Consider the following 13992-nt stretch of genomic DNA (forward strand, 5'->3'; position numbering starts at 1 on the left):
GCACTTTGGGAGGCTGAGGTGGGCAGGTCACCTGAGTTCAGGAGTTTGAGACCAGCTTGGCCAACATGGGGAAGCCCTGTCTACTAAAAATACAAAAATTAGCTCGGCATGGTGGCACATGCCTGTACTCCCAACTCTGGGGTGGGTGGGGAGGCAGGGAGAGCTGAAGTAGTAGAATCGCTTGAACTCAGGAGGCAGAGGTTGCAGTAAGCTGAGACCGTGCCACTGCACTCCAGCCTGGGTGGAAAAGTGAGACTCCATCTCAAAAAAAAAAAAAAAAAAAAAAATTGCAGATTCACTGAACCACACTAAATCGTATATTCAGTGGAAGGTTGATCAAGGACACAAAAGAATCCAACCTTTGTGTCTTGTCTACTTATGACCTGGAAGCCCACACCTCAAGTTGTCCTGCCTTACCAGACCAAACCAATATACATCTTACACATATTGATTGATGTCTCATGTCTTCCTAAAGTGTGTAAAAGCAAGCTATACCCCTACCACCTTGGACACATGTCATCAGGAACTCCTGGGGCTGTGTCACGAGCTTGTCCTTAACCTTGGCCAAATAAACTTTCTCGATTGATTGAGACTTGTCTCAGATACCTTTTTGTTTACACAGCCAAGGCCTTGCTAACTGGTCACTACTGCACCCCAGACTGATGCATCACCATTGCAGGGACTCTGATTTCTGGTCTTTCTTTTCTTTTTTTTTTTTTTGAGATAGAGTCTTGCTTCATCACGCAGGCTAGAGTGCAGTAGTACACGATCTCAGCTCACTGTAACCTCCGCCTCCTAGGTTCAAGTGATTCTTGTGTCACAGCCTCCAGAGTAGCTGGGATTACAGGCATGTGCCACCACGCCTGGCTAATTTTTGTAATTTTAGTAGAGGTGGGGTTTCACCATGTGGGCCAGGCTGGTATCAAACTCCTGACCTCAAGTGATCTGCCCACCTCGGTCTGCCAAAGTACTGGGATTACAGACGTGAGCCACTGTGCCCAGCCCAAATATCAGAAAGTATTTTAATTTTGACATATTTGACAGGCTTCCTAAAATCAAATATCAGCTTAAAAATTGCTTGTTTTTGACCCCTAACTTTTGGATTCTGCAGAGGGCCAATGCAGCATCCAAAAGAGTAATGAACAGAATTATTTGATATGTCAAATTACATGGGAAGGATTTTCAAATTAAAAATAATGTTTGAACTGCTTCAACTTATATTTTAATAAATATGTTTTTAATATTTATTTTAAAATTGTATAAAATTTCTAAAAATCTAATGTATCTGAGTATATGCTAGTAGTCATAATTAGGTTATTGTGTGATAAGTTATTGTGGGCCACAGATATCTTTTTGTTTCTTCATAACCGTTTAAGTCATTTCCACAGTTAATGGTTTAATTCTGATATAGTTTCTAAAAACTTCGAAAGCATACACCATCCTAGATTACTGTGTCTCTAAGGAGGTTCATTAAAAGATGGAAAGGGGCCAGACAAGTGGAGTACAGGTTTCTGATCATTTTAGAATCATATTGTTTTGACTGGGTAAGGATTGTTTGGATTCTAATGAAGAGAACTGCTAACCCAGGCAAAACAAAAATTAATTAAATATTAGGAAAATATTCTGCCACATATTACGCTGAATCAGCCAGTACTGAAATTTTTTAGCTATGCCATTTGAATAAACTCTGTGGCATAAGTCAAATTACCTATGATAACCCCTCAGTTATCAGTGCTATGCCCCTAAATTGGAGAAACAAACCTGGTATTTAAGATGACATAAATTGGCAGGGTGCAGTGGCTCACCTGTAATCCCAGCACATTGGGAGGCCGAGGTGGGTGAATCACCTGAGGTTAGGAGTTTGACACCAGCCTGGCCAACATGGTGAAACTCCGTCTCTACTAAAAAGACAAAAATTGCCCAGGTGTGGTGGTGAGTGCCTGTAATCGCAGCTACTTGGGAGGCTAAGGCAGGAGAATCACTTGAACCCAGGAGGTTGGAGGTTGCAGTGAGCCGAGACCGTGCCATTGCACTCCAGCCTGGGTGACAGAGGGAGATTCTGTCTCAAAAAAGGAAAAAAAAGAAAAAAAAAAAAAAGGACATAAATTTAATGTTAAGTGTGGACTCATAAAGAACCTAGACAGCCAACAAGCCATTTGTTTATTCTTGATTTCTTAAAACTTCCATTATTAAAAGCTCTGCATTCCATTACTCATCACAGAAGAGAAAATAACCTAAATTAAATATGAATTAAGTGTGTGTGTGTGTGTGTGTGTGTGTGTGTGTGTGTGTGCGGTGACTATTCCAAATTACTAAAACAGATTAAGACCAATTTTTTTTTGTCAAACATATAATTCTGAGAAACAATCAAAACTTCATGTACATTTCTGCTATCTAATAGGCTATTTAAGCACTTATACAGAAATTTTATACAGTTGTCATTTTTAATGCATGTTTTCTGATAGTATAAATGCTTTCTCATGCAAGAAGGCTGATGTTATAATGGTAGCTAAAAGAATATTAGAAAATATTTTTTTTATGGGACATTTCTGAAAGGTCTCTAATGATCAAGATACTTATTTCACTAGACATGTTGTAAAACTGTTAAATAAGGTATTGTTCCTGGATCAAACTGAGGGTCGGGCTACTATTTCTCACGGCCCAATAACGAGATGCAGATGAACTGGGGAGGAAGAGAGTTTTATTTCTGCAACTGGTTACAGGGAGAAGGCATGGAAATTATCACCAGACCAACTCAAAATTACAACGTTTTCCAGAGCTTATGTACCTTCTAAGCTATATGTCTACATGAAAGTGTGCATTCAACTAAAGAGATAAGTGATTAACTTCCTTTATTTAATCTGTAACTAAGGTCTGAGTCTTGAAGACCTTCCCCTGCAGCCTCAGTAAATTTACTTAATCTAAATGGGTCCAGATGCTGGGGTGATTACCCTTATTTTGTCTCCTGCTAAATCACAGTGGTTTGGTGAGTTCCTTCAGATCTCCAATAAACTTGTTTGTAGAGGCCTGAGGAATGTCTTCAGACCCCCAATAAAACTTGTTTAATCCTATAAGGCCCAGGAAAGGCCTAGGCGAAACTCTTGATGGGCTTTTGTTACATCCCAGCCTTTGTATAAGGTCACTGGCTTTTTTTTTTTTGAGACGGAGTCTCACTCTGTCACCAGGCTGGAGTGCAGCGGCACGATCTTGGCTCACTGCAGCCTCTGTCTCCAGGGTTCAAGCCATTCTCCTGCCTCAGTCTCCCACATAGCTGGGACTACAGGTGCGTACCACCACACCCAGCTAATTTTTTTGCATTTTTAGTAGAGACGGGGTTTCACCATGTTGGCCAGGATGGTCTCGATCTGTTGACCTCGTGATCCGCCTGCCTTGGCCTCCCAAAGTGCTGGGATTACAGGCGTGAGCCACCACGTCCGGCTGGTCACTGGCTTTTAATACTTTACTTAACCACTCAGTCAGTACTAAAACAATTGTTAGTGAGGTCTGGCCTGCCACAGTATTACAGATACAATAGTATTGAGCAAAGCTAACTAAATTGACTGGATTGCTTTTGTAATTGCAGATTGATGACAATCAGATTCACTTAGAATGGAAAAAATATGTTGGCCCTTATAAAATAGTCATTAGAAGGCCTATGTGCGTAATAGAACCTCATGCATCTTCTGCTACTAAAGTCTAACATTACTAAATTCAACAAGGCTTTAATGCATTATGGCAGAGCACATTTTCACCAGGTGAAGAAAGCCTTTACTAGTCTACTGACTGAGGAGAGTAAAACCCTTTATAATCAAGAATCCAGAGATTGAATCTGCCTGCCACCTACACTGAAGCAAGACTTCAAGACCTTGAACATTGGATTGATAATCTCACAACTTAGAAGAGCCCCTCCAAACTTTTGCAATTGTAAACCCATAGGAGATTTTAAAGTAAAGCTAACCAGGAAAGTTTGTCCTCAAAAGCAGATGGCCGTCTCCATGTAGATAGCTTTTTTTCACAAGATCAAAAATCAAGACATCTCGTTATCATGACACTCTTAGTTCACAGTTTGTTTATGGTTCTACAGACAACAGAAATTTTAAAAAGTGGTCTCTTGTGTGCACTTATGGGGGTATACTTACATGTAGAGAATTTTGCAGTCAACATTATATATGAGGAAACTTATTCCTTGAAAGGTAAAAGAGGAAGGGCCAATGTGGGTGAGAAGTTTTAATGAAACATTTGTTTTCTCACAATACCAAAAACAATATTGGTCCACTGCTCTTAACATATTTCATAAGTTAAAAAGAACTTATTCAGAATAGGCTAAAGAGCATTGCCCAGAGACCATTACTCTTCTGAATGGGTATCATTGTTTAGAGTAAATGAGGCAATGGTTACAAATTTATTCCTCTCAATAGGACTGTATAGCAAATTATACCATAAAGGCTATGCTTACACAATAGACTTTAAATTTTCTCACGAAGTTGTGCCAAATATAATTTCTTTTGATTACTTACTGGATAAATATATATCTGTGCAGTTGCTAATAGTTGCCTATGGAGAACTACAGCAGGTATTATAGAGATGCAGTTGTAGATGATTCATGAACAGGCTGATTAGATGAAATGAGTAGACCATTTATCTAGCTAATTATTTGATCTATTTAATTTTAGTTGGTTGTTCATGGGGACCCTGGCTAAAAAGCATGCTTCAAACTCTTGGTATTATCCTCCTGATAGTCAAATTAGTAATCTTCCTACTACACTGTATTCTCTCAAAAGATATAAACATTTGAATGTAGTCATCTGTAGAATGTCAAATGGTCTCTCTTTAACTGGAATGACAGAAACTCAAAGACATATGTGACTATGAAGACACCACAACCTATGAATGACATGCTAAGGACAAAAAACAAAAATAGTGGAAACTGAGAGTGGCACTAAAGAACCGAGTTTTGGTCACACTGTGACCTATGTAAGAACTTAACCAAATAGGGGGAATTTTTTAAAGAAAACTATTGGAGGCCGTAATTCTGGACTGAGCTTATGCACTAGGTCCAAACCAAACCAAAATGAGTCACTCATGCTAGATGTGACATAATTAAACTAAAAATTTAAGGCAATAGGTAGATTCTAAAACTGGCCAGGTTTTGTTTTTCTTCTGTAAATAGCAGATTTCAACAGAAAGAGGTCCCCTGTACTCTAATACTTCAAAAACAAATAAAAATCATTTCAAAATAATAAGCTGAAGTTTTTATTTCCACTTTACAAACCCACAGTTCTGCTATTTCACAGTCAGATTTGAGTCCAAATAAGTACATTTTTGATGGTGACAAAGTGATATTAATGTCTAAAGTTTTGGTTTCAAACTTGAGAAGATGACAAAAGGGAGAAATTGTTAAATTAGTTATAGCCTAAAGCTTCCCTCTTTTGTGTTTAATTTTGGTGAATAGGATTTGTTTTTTGTTTTTTTTTACATAGTAAACTTAATGTTCAAATAGGACAAATCTTAAGCTGTAATAAATCTGGCTGTTTCTGAACCTCACTTCCATTTTCTATATGTCAGTTTGCTTTTCTGGTTCATAAATCTTTTACCAACATGTGGCTGTGCTGGAGTCTCTCCGAGCCTACTCTGGATCCATAGGTTACCCGATTTGCAAATCACGATTTGCTCATTTAAACTCTGTTAAATTTAATTTTTCTAAAGTTTTCTTATTTTACAAATTTTCAAAATTTTTTATGATGAAAATAATGTGTTATTGAGCTTTGATTTTCTAAACTCATTCCACAGCTATTTTCCCAAATAATAATAATAATAATTATTATTATTTTTGAGTCAGAGTCTCACTCTACCACCCTGGCTAGAGTGTGGTATAACTAATCATGGCTCACTGAAGCCTTAATCTTCCAGGCTCAAGCAATTCTCCTGCCCCAGCCACCTGAGTAGCTGGGACTACAGGCATGCAAAATCATGCCTAATTTTAAATTTTTTTCATGGACACTGGATCTCACTATGTTGCCCAGGCTGCTCTTGAACTCCTGAGCTCAAGTGATTCTCCTATTTCAGCTTCCCAAAGTGCTAGAATTACAGGTGTGAGCCACCATGTACTTCTGCAATTTCTTGACAAGATTATTCTCAATAATAAACAGTACTATATGCAAATATAAAGGGAATCTGGCTTCTATTTTAGAAGTTTCACTCTCCAGGATTTCAAAGGTCTAGGGCAGCTACTTCAGTATTACAGTTTGATCTATGGAGGTGCACGGGCTTTGGAGTCAGAGTTGATCCTGAAGGTGGGGTGCAGTGGCTCACACCTGTAATTCCAGCACTCTGGGAGGCCGAGACAGGTGAATTGCTTGAGGTCAGGTGTATGAGACCAGTCTGGCTAACATGGCAAAACCCCATCTATGCTAAAATAAAAAATTAGCTGAGTGTGGTAGTATGTGCTTGTAATTCCAGCTACTCAGGAGGCTGAGGCACGAGAATTGCTTGAACCCAGGAGGCGGAGGTTGCTGTGAGCCAAGATTGTGCCACTGCACTCCAGCCTGGGCAACAGAGCAAGACTTCATCTTAAAAAAAACAAAACAGTTGATACTGAGTCTCAGCCCAGCCAGTTAGTAGCTGTGGTTCTTTGGACAAGTTTCTTGATGTGAAAGAGGTTGTATGAACCACATATGCAAAAAAAGGCAGAATGACACTGATTGCAAAAATTGTAGCAAGTTTTCATGCCTCCTATATCCATTGCCAGGTGCTTTCACAGCTGTTGCCATTGAAATACAGAATTTGTTTTCCAAACCATACATCTGGCTGACTGTACCTGCTCAGGACAGTAGAAACCTGTAAACATGATAATGTGCTAGTTTGGGGCCTAGTCTTGAATGGTCTTGAATCCTTCTGTTTTTTTTTCAGAATGCTGCCATCTCCATGATGGCCCATGTTAGCCAGGTGGAAAATAAGATACCATGGGGAGGAGAAGCAAGGTGCCCCTGTTGACAGCCCCAGAAGCAGAAGCTCACTCCCAGAAACACAGCTGCCTAGTGAAAAGACAGCTGATGATACACGTCTGAAGGAGCTCAGTTGAGCCCAGCCTAAATGGCTGAACATCTCAATTACAAGCAAATAAGTTTTGGATGGTTTGTTATGCTGCAATAGCTAATTAATACATGTACCCTGTGCAGATGGAATGCCAGGATTCAGTGACAGGTTGATTACTAGTTACCTTCTGACAGTGGACACCCTAAAGGTACTGACTTTTTTTTTTTTTCTCCTGATTTGAAGTTATATGTCTCCTAAGACAATGTTGGGTAATGCAGAAATACAGGTAGACATGAATGTGTGTGATTGGTGCTTTTACTCACACAGTACCCCACACCACAGGAGAAAACAGATAACCACAGCCTGACTATTAGGGCCAAGGCCAAACAGCAAAATAAGTTTGCCTTTATTTTCTTCATATCTAAAAGTTGGAGGTTAAGAACTGTGTACAGACTTGAAGACAGAGTTTTCTTCTTCTGGGGCCCCAGAATTTTTTGTTCACTGTTCGATCTCTGGATGAAGGGTGGACCACAGGTGGCAAGCAGTGGTCTACCTGTGGTTACTTTATCCTGGCTGCCCTCTGCCCTTGCTATGGCCACTATCTGTCCCACTCTCAGAACTGAAGATAGATGTTAGTAGAGAGAGGCTGTCCCCTCACCTCTAGCAGAAAAGGGATGTTCAGGGCCTCCACCCACCTGACATCAGAGCTGCACTTCAACGTGGTAGCTGTTGGCCATGTGTGGCTCCTGGGTGCCTGGAATGTGCCTGGTCTGAACTGCAATTTGCTAGAAAAGTAAAATACAGAGTTGGTTTCGAAGATTTATTTCCAAAAATATATATAGTGCCTTAATAATTACATATTGCTGTGAACCCAGAAAATCTGAGACAGGTCTCAGTTAATTTAGAAAGTTTATTTTGACAAGGTTGAGAACACGCCTATGACATAGCTTCAGGAAGTCTTGAGGACACCTGCCCAAGGTGGTCAGGGAATATCTTGGTTTTATACGTTTTAGGGAGACATGAGACATCAATCAACATATGAAAGAAGTACATTGGTTTGGTCTGGAAAGGTTGGACAAGTTGAAGCAAAGGCAGGAAGACATGAAGCTGGAGGGAGCTTCCAGGTCACAAATAGGTGGTTACATTCTTTTGAGTTTCTGATTGGCCTTTAGTTTCCAGCTTGAGTTTTCCTTAGTAATTTTGGGGGCCCAAGATATTTTCCTTCCACGTAGCTCACATATTAAAATGACAATTTTTTTTTTTTTTTTTTTTTTTGAGACGGAGTCTCGCTCTGTTGCCCAGGCTGGAGTGCAGTGGCGCAATCTCAGCTCACTGCAAGTTCTGCTGCCTCCCGGGTTCACGCCATTCTCCTGCCTCAGCCTCCCTAGAAGCTGGGACTACAGGCGCCCGCCACCACGTCCGGCTAATTTTTTTGTATTTTTAGTAGAGACGGGGTTTCACCGTGTTCGCCAGGATGGTCTTGATCTCCTGACCTCGTGATCCGCCCGCCTCCGCCTCCCAAAGTGCTGGGATTACAGGCGTGAGCCACCGCGCCCGGCGACAATATTTTAAACATATTGGGTTACATAATTACAATCAATTCCACGTGTTTCATGTTTCTTTTTAAAGTTTGGCTACTAGAAAATTAAAAATTCACATGTGGCTCACATTTTATTTCAGAGGACTGCCTCCTTTTTGAAATGTTAGGCTGCCTGCTCAAAGGACCAGAAGCCAGGAAGGTGATAAAAGCTAAAATTTCAAAGTAATTGTTATTATATTATTTTCATCTGTGACTAGCCATATAGTATATTATTTATAAATGCATATGACCTTATACACAAGGTTCAATGCAAACACCCTCTAGGGTGGGCCTGGCTCAGCTCAGAGGAAAGCCTGCCTGAAAAAGCTGCAGCGAGGCTGTCACTCTTCATTCAGCCCAGCAACTGATCACACCTTCTGTCACTCAGGGCCTGAGGGGGTGGGTCTTAAACAGCATCCAATCAGGGACGCTGGGCTGGGGACAGTCCAATCAGGCACGCAGCTGCAACGGACAGGACGGCTTCCGGAATATGGCGGGGCGTTTGGCTGTGGCTGTCTCCAGAACTCCAAGTCTCGTCTTCATTTCTGTGTCTTTTGTTCCTAGAGGCCCAGCCTGTGTGACCCTGTGACCTGCAGATATTGGGCGATCCAGAGCTAAGACTCCAGGCAGCCTAGAAATGGTGAGTGCCGGGTCTGACATCCCGAGAGGTGGGAGGGGCTGGTCGGAACCGTGGGAAGTGGCTGTGGCGGACTTAGGTCTCCCCGCAGTCAGCTCCACAATCTGCGTCCGGAGTTCTCCTTGCCCAGCTCGGTCTCAGTCCCCTTCAACCATAAGATGGCGGCTGTGCTGATAGCCGGGCGCTGGGCATCCTGTCTCTTCCCTCCGCAGCGACTGTGCCCTGACCTGTAGCCCTGTCTGGGCAGCTCTGCACGCACAGTTCCTCAGTCTCTCCCATATTGTGCAGGAACCACGGGAGGGGCGTCAGGGGAGAATCGTGACTCGGGGTGCGGGTTCATGAGCGGGAAGAGCTTTGGTCTGTGGGGTTCCCAGTTCCTATTTTCTCCTATTGAAAATCTATGGGAGTGGCCGGGGGCGGTGGCTTACGCCTGTAATCCCAGCAGTTTGCTGGGAGGCGGGCGGATCACTGAGGTCCGGCATTGGAGAACAACCTGGCCAACATGGTGAAACCCCGTCTCTACTAAAAATACAAAAATTAGCCGGGTGTGGTGACAGGCATCTGTAATCCTAGCCATTCGGTAGGCTGAGGCACGAGAATCGCTTAAACCCAGGAGACCAAGGTTGTGCCATTGCACTCCTGGCTGGTTGACACAATGAGACTATCTCAAAAAAAAAAAAAAAAGGGAGTCACCGCAAAATATTAAATAATTTAATCAAAGAGTGGTTCTAAAATTGTAAAGCACCCAGCTGTGGGATGTAGTTTGTGGTCCTTTGGAGGAACTTGAATGAAAGACTGTGCATGATACAAAAACGCAAATTCAGTAATTGGTTAGGTAGAGTTACGTAGTTTCTTAATTTCTATGTTGAGCGTACAAAATTTCCTGGTTATGTAATCAGAGCTTAATTCCAGTTTATAGTTTGTTAACCCTGTATTTGTTTTCCCCAATGTAGTAATTTACAAAAAAACATTTTTTTGAGTTATTTTTTTTTTTTTTGGAGACGGAGTCTCGCTCTGTCGCCCAGGCTGGAGTGCAGTGGCCGGATCTCAGCTCACTGCAAGCTCGGCTTCCCGGGCTCACGCCATTCTCCTGCCTCAGCCTCCCGAGTAGCTGGGACTACAGGCGCCTGCCACCTCGCCCGGCTAGTTTTTTGTAGTTTTTAGTAGAGACAGGGTTTCACCGTGTTAGCCAGGATGGTCTTGATCTCCTGACCTTGTGATCCGCCCGTCTCGGCCTCCCAAAGTGCTGGGATTACAGGCTTGAGCCACCGCACCCGGCCGGTTTTTGTTTTTGTTTTTGTTTTTTTTTTAAAGACGGAGTTTCGCTCTTCTTGCCCAAGCTGGAGTGCAGTGTCGCCATGTCAGCTCACTGCAACCTCCGCCTCTGTGTTCAAGTGATTCTCCTGTCTTAGCCTCCCGAGTAGCTGGGATTACAGGCATGCACCACTACGCCCAGCTAATTTTGTATTTTTAGTAGAGACGGGGTTTCTCCATGTTAGTCAGGCTTGTCTCAAACTCCCGACCTCGGGTGATCCGCCCATCTTGGCCTCCCAAAGTGCTGGGATTACAGGCGTGGGCCACCGCACCCGTCTTGAGTTAGATTTTTTTAAAGTAGGAATTCAGGGACTACGGCCACCTCAGTCGAATTGCCTACCAGTTAACTATTTTCACTCCCTACACAAAACTGATCTTCCCCTGCATTTTTCATAGGTGTTCTAAGCAGGGTCTCAAGTCTGCCCCCACGCACCCTATTCCTCCAGCCTGACTCTGGTTTGCAGTAAAATACAGAATTTCCATTTCCTCCTGACAATCCCAAATGCCAACTCCCCCTGCCTAATTCACACTATTAACTATTTGTCCTTTAGTGTACATTTTTGATACCTTATTTTAATTAAACATTTTTTGACAAAGCGTTGGATGGCACATTTAAAGAGATTCGTTTTCTGTTTATAAATATTTTCCATAAGAAGAAAGCAAGGAATAATTTTCTGACACTGTATTGTAAAACAATCTTTGTGTCTTTTCCTTTTATCTTCCCTTGGCGTAGAGATCTCGTGGGACTGTTTTGGCATCAAGGTTTTTCTTGGAAGTTTTGTGGGGTGATGTGTCCTCAGCCACCGTTTAGTTTTTTTCCTGGTCCTGGGTTTCAGTACTGTCTGAATAAACCAAGGTATCAGTCATGGCTATGTCTGCGAGACTGTCTAATGAATATTAACTCCTGGGTCGTTCTCTCCCATAGGACAACCTGTGGTATGAAGTGTAGCCTCTTAAGGAACCAGGTGGATGCCCTGGGGCTGAAAGGAATTTCCTGGTGTGCTCTTCCTTTGAAAACCTAACCCCTTCAGATGTTTGGATTGTCTTCACCCAGCCCAACTTTCCTTTCTTGCAGACACATTGCTGGTCAGCCAATCAGATGCTGGTATTGAGTTGAAAACAGAAATAATTTCTGCCCCTGCCCCCTAGATTCTCTACAATTTGTGAAAAAAGAGTAGTATCTCTGCCAGGCACAGTGGCTCACGCCTGTACAAACCCAGCACTTTGGGAGGCCAAGACGGGCAGATCACCTGAGGTTAGGAGTTTGAGACCAGTCTAGCCAACATGATGAAACGCTATTTCTACTAAAAATACAAAATTAGCAGGGTGTGGTGGTGCATGCCTGTGATCCCAGCTACTCAGGAGGCTGAGGCAGGAGAATCGCTTGAACTCAGGAGGTGAAGATTGTGGTAAGCCAAGATCGTGCCATTGCACTCCAGCCTGTGCAACAAGAGTGAAACTCCGTCTCAAAAAAAAAAAAAAAAAAAAAAAGTGGTATCTCAAAAGGCAAAAGAAACCCTGACCCTGGTGATAGGAGGCAAGAAATTGCAAAGTAAAATGCACTTGGAACACTCACTAGAACATAGTGCAGAGTCTCTGGAGAGGGTGGTTATTGAGTACTTAAGTGAGCAGGATGGGTGGGAGAATCTGTCAAGTGATTGAACTTGACACATGAGTCGGACACATCTGTTTTCTTATCAGCACTGCCACTCCCTGGGTTTGTCACTTTGAAAAGATTTGTTCACTTATATTGACTTCAATTTTTTACCTCTAAATTGCAATTTATTAGTAGAGCTTGAAAGGTAAGAAAATATTTACAAAGGGCATAAAAGAGGTGGGTTTCAGAAAAATCTAATTTTTTTTTTGGTTGTTAAAAATTCTTATGTACCTTTTTCTTAGAGTGAGTTTAGGAATTTTCTCAGGCATATTTTTTTTTTTTTTATGGCTGGGTGATTTCAAACAGAATTTCAAGGCTTAGATTTTGGAATGTTACCAAGGAAAAGAATAGGGAAAATCTCACTTCCATTTTGGCTATAGAAAATGAATACATTTCCAGAAGAAAATGTTGCAGATAATAGGTGGGTTACATGAATTCATAAAAACATCAGTTGTTTTTGCAGGGTAAATTTTTGACAGTGAATATTTCTGTTCTATATCCTGATATCTTTATTTTAGAGTTTAATGATAAATGTTTTAGATGAAACCTGGTACCTCCTACAAGTTGTTCCCATATGACTAATTGTTTACTACATGATTTTTTTTTTTTCTTTTTTTTTTGAAACGGAGTCTTGCCGAAGGCTGAGGTGCAATGATGCAATCTCGGCTCACTGCAATTTCCACCTCTTGGGTTCAAGCAATTCTCCTTCCTCAACCTCCCGAGTAGCTGGAACTACAGGCACATGCCACCATGTGCAGCTATTTTTGTATTTTAGTAAAGATGGGGTTTCACCATGTTGTCCAGGCTGGTCTCTAACTCCTGAGCTCTGGCAGTCTGCCCCTCCCAAAGTGCTAGGATTACAGGCATGAGCCACTGTGCCTGGCCTATTACATGACTTTTTTTTTTTTTGAGATGGAGTTTCACACTTGTCGCCCAGGCTGGGATGCAGTGGCACCATCTCATCTCACCGCAACCTCCACCTCCCAGGTTCAAGTAATTCTCCTGCCTCAGCCTCCCTAGTAGCTGGGTTTACAGGTATGTACCACCACACCTGGCTAATTTTGTATTTTTAGTAGAAGCAGGGTTTCTCCATGTTGGTCGGGCTGGTCAAACTCCCGACCTCAGGTGATCTGCCCACCTCAGCCTCCCAAAGTGCTGGGATTACAGGCGTGAGCCACCATGCCCAGCAACCACATGATTTTTAATGGAAATATTAAAATAATACATTTGTAAAGGAATAGATACTTTTGCTTTTCTTATTGAGGTATGAAATGTAAGCATTGTAAAATTGCCTTTTTTTTTTGAGATGGAGTCTTACTCTGTCACCCAGGCTGGACTGCAGCCCCCGCCTCCTGGGTTCAAGCAGTTCTTCTGCCTCAGCCTCCTGAGTAGCTGGGAGTACAGGCACACACCACCATGCCCAGCTAATTTTTGTATTTTTAGTAGAGATGGGGTTTCACCATATTGGCCAGGCTGGTCTCGAACTCCTGACCTCGTTATCTGCTTGCCTCAGCCTCCCAAAGTGCTGGGATTACAGGCGTGAGCCGCCGTGCCAGGCCAAAATTGCCTTGTTTTTATATGAACATTGTTTGAATAATTTTGCTGGATTTTTCGAACACTTTTCAAAGACCAAGTGAATAACTCTGACATGGAAATTAAAGCTTGAGCCCAGCGACTCCAAGCTAAGGCTAATATAGAGCCTGCAAAAGAAGGTTTTTTAAGGTCCAGTTAGTTCTTTCTGGGGAGCCTCCCCTGCAGGTGTCCCAGCCT

The 13992-nt window shown here is 42.2% G+C and overlaps 1 protein-coding gene across 1 annotated transcript in view; it reads left to right on the forward strand.

The window, feature by feature from the left end:
* The first annotated feature begins 9059 nt into the window (after nucleotides 1-9059).
* Nucleotides 9060-13992, forward strand: part of LOC104669315 (zinc finger protein 429) — a 31635-nt gene continuing 26702 nt past the window's right edge. The window contains exon 1 of the mRNA XM_030912886.1: nucleotides 9060-9254. Within this exon, the coding sequence (XP_030768746.1) occupies nucleotides 9252-9254 (3 nt within the window). The 5' untranslated portion in view covers nucleotides 9060-9251. The remainder of the gene's footprint in view (nucleotides 9255-13992) is intronic.

The sequence above is a fragment of the Rhinopithecus roxellana genome, chromosome 12 (genome assembly GCF_007565055.1).
Source record: "Rhinopithecus roxellana isolate Shanxi Qingling chromosome 12, ASM756505v1, whole genome shotgun sequence".
Lineage (NCBI taxonomy): Eukaryota > Metazoa > Chordata > Mammalia > Primates > Cercopithecidae > Rhinopithecus > Rhinopithecus roxellana.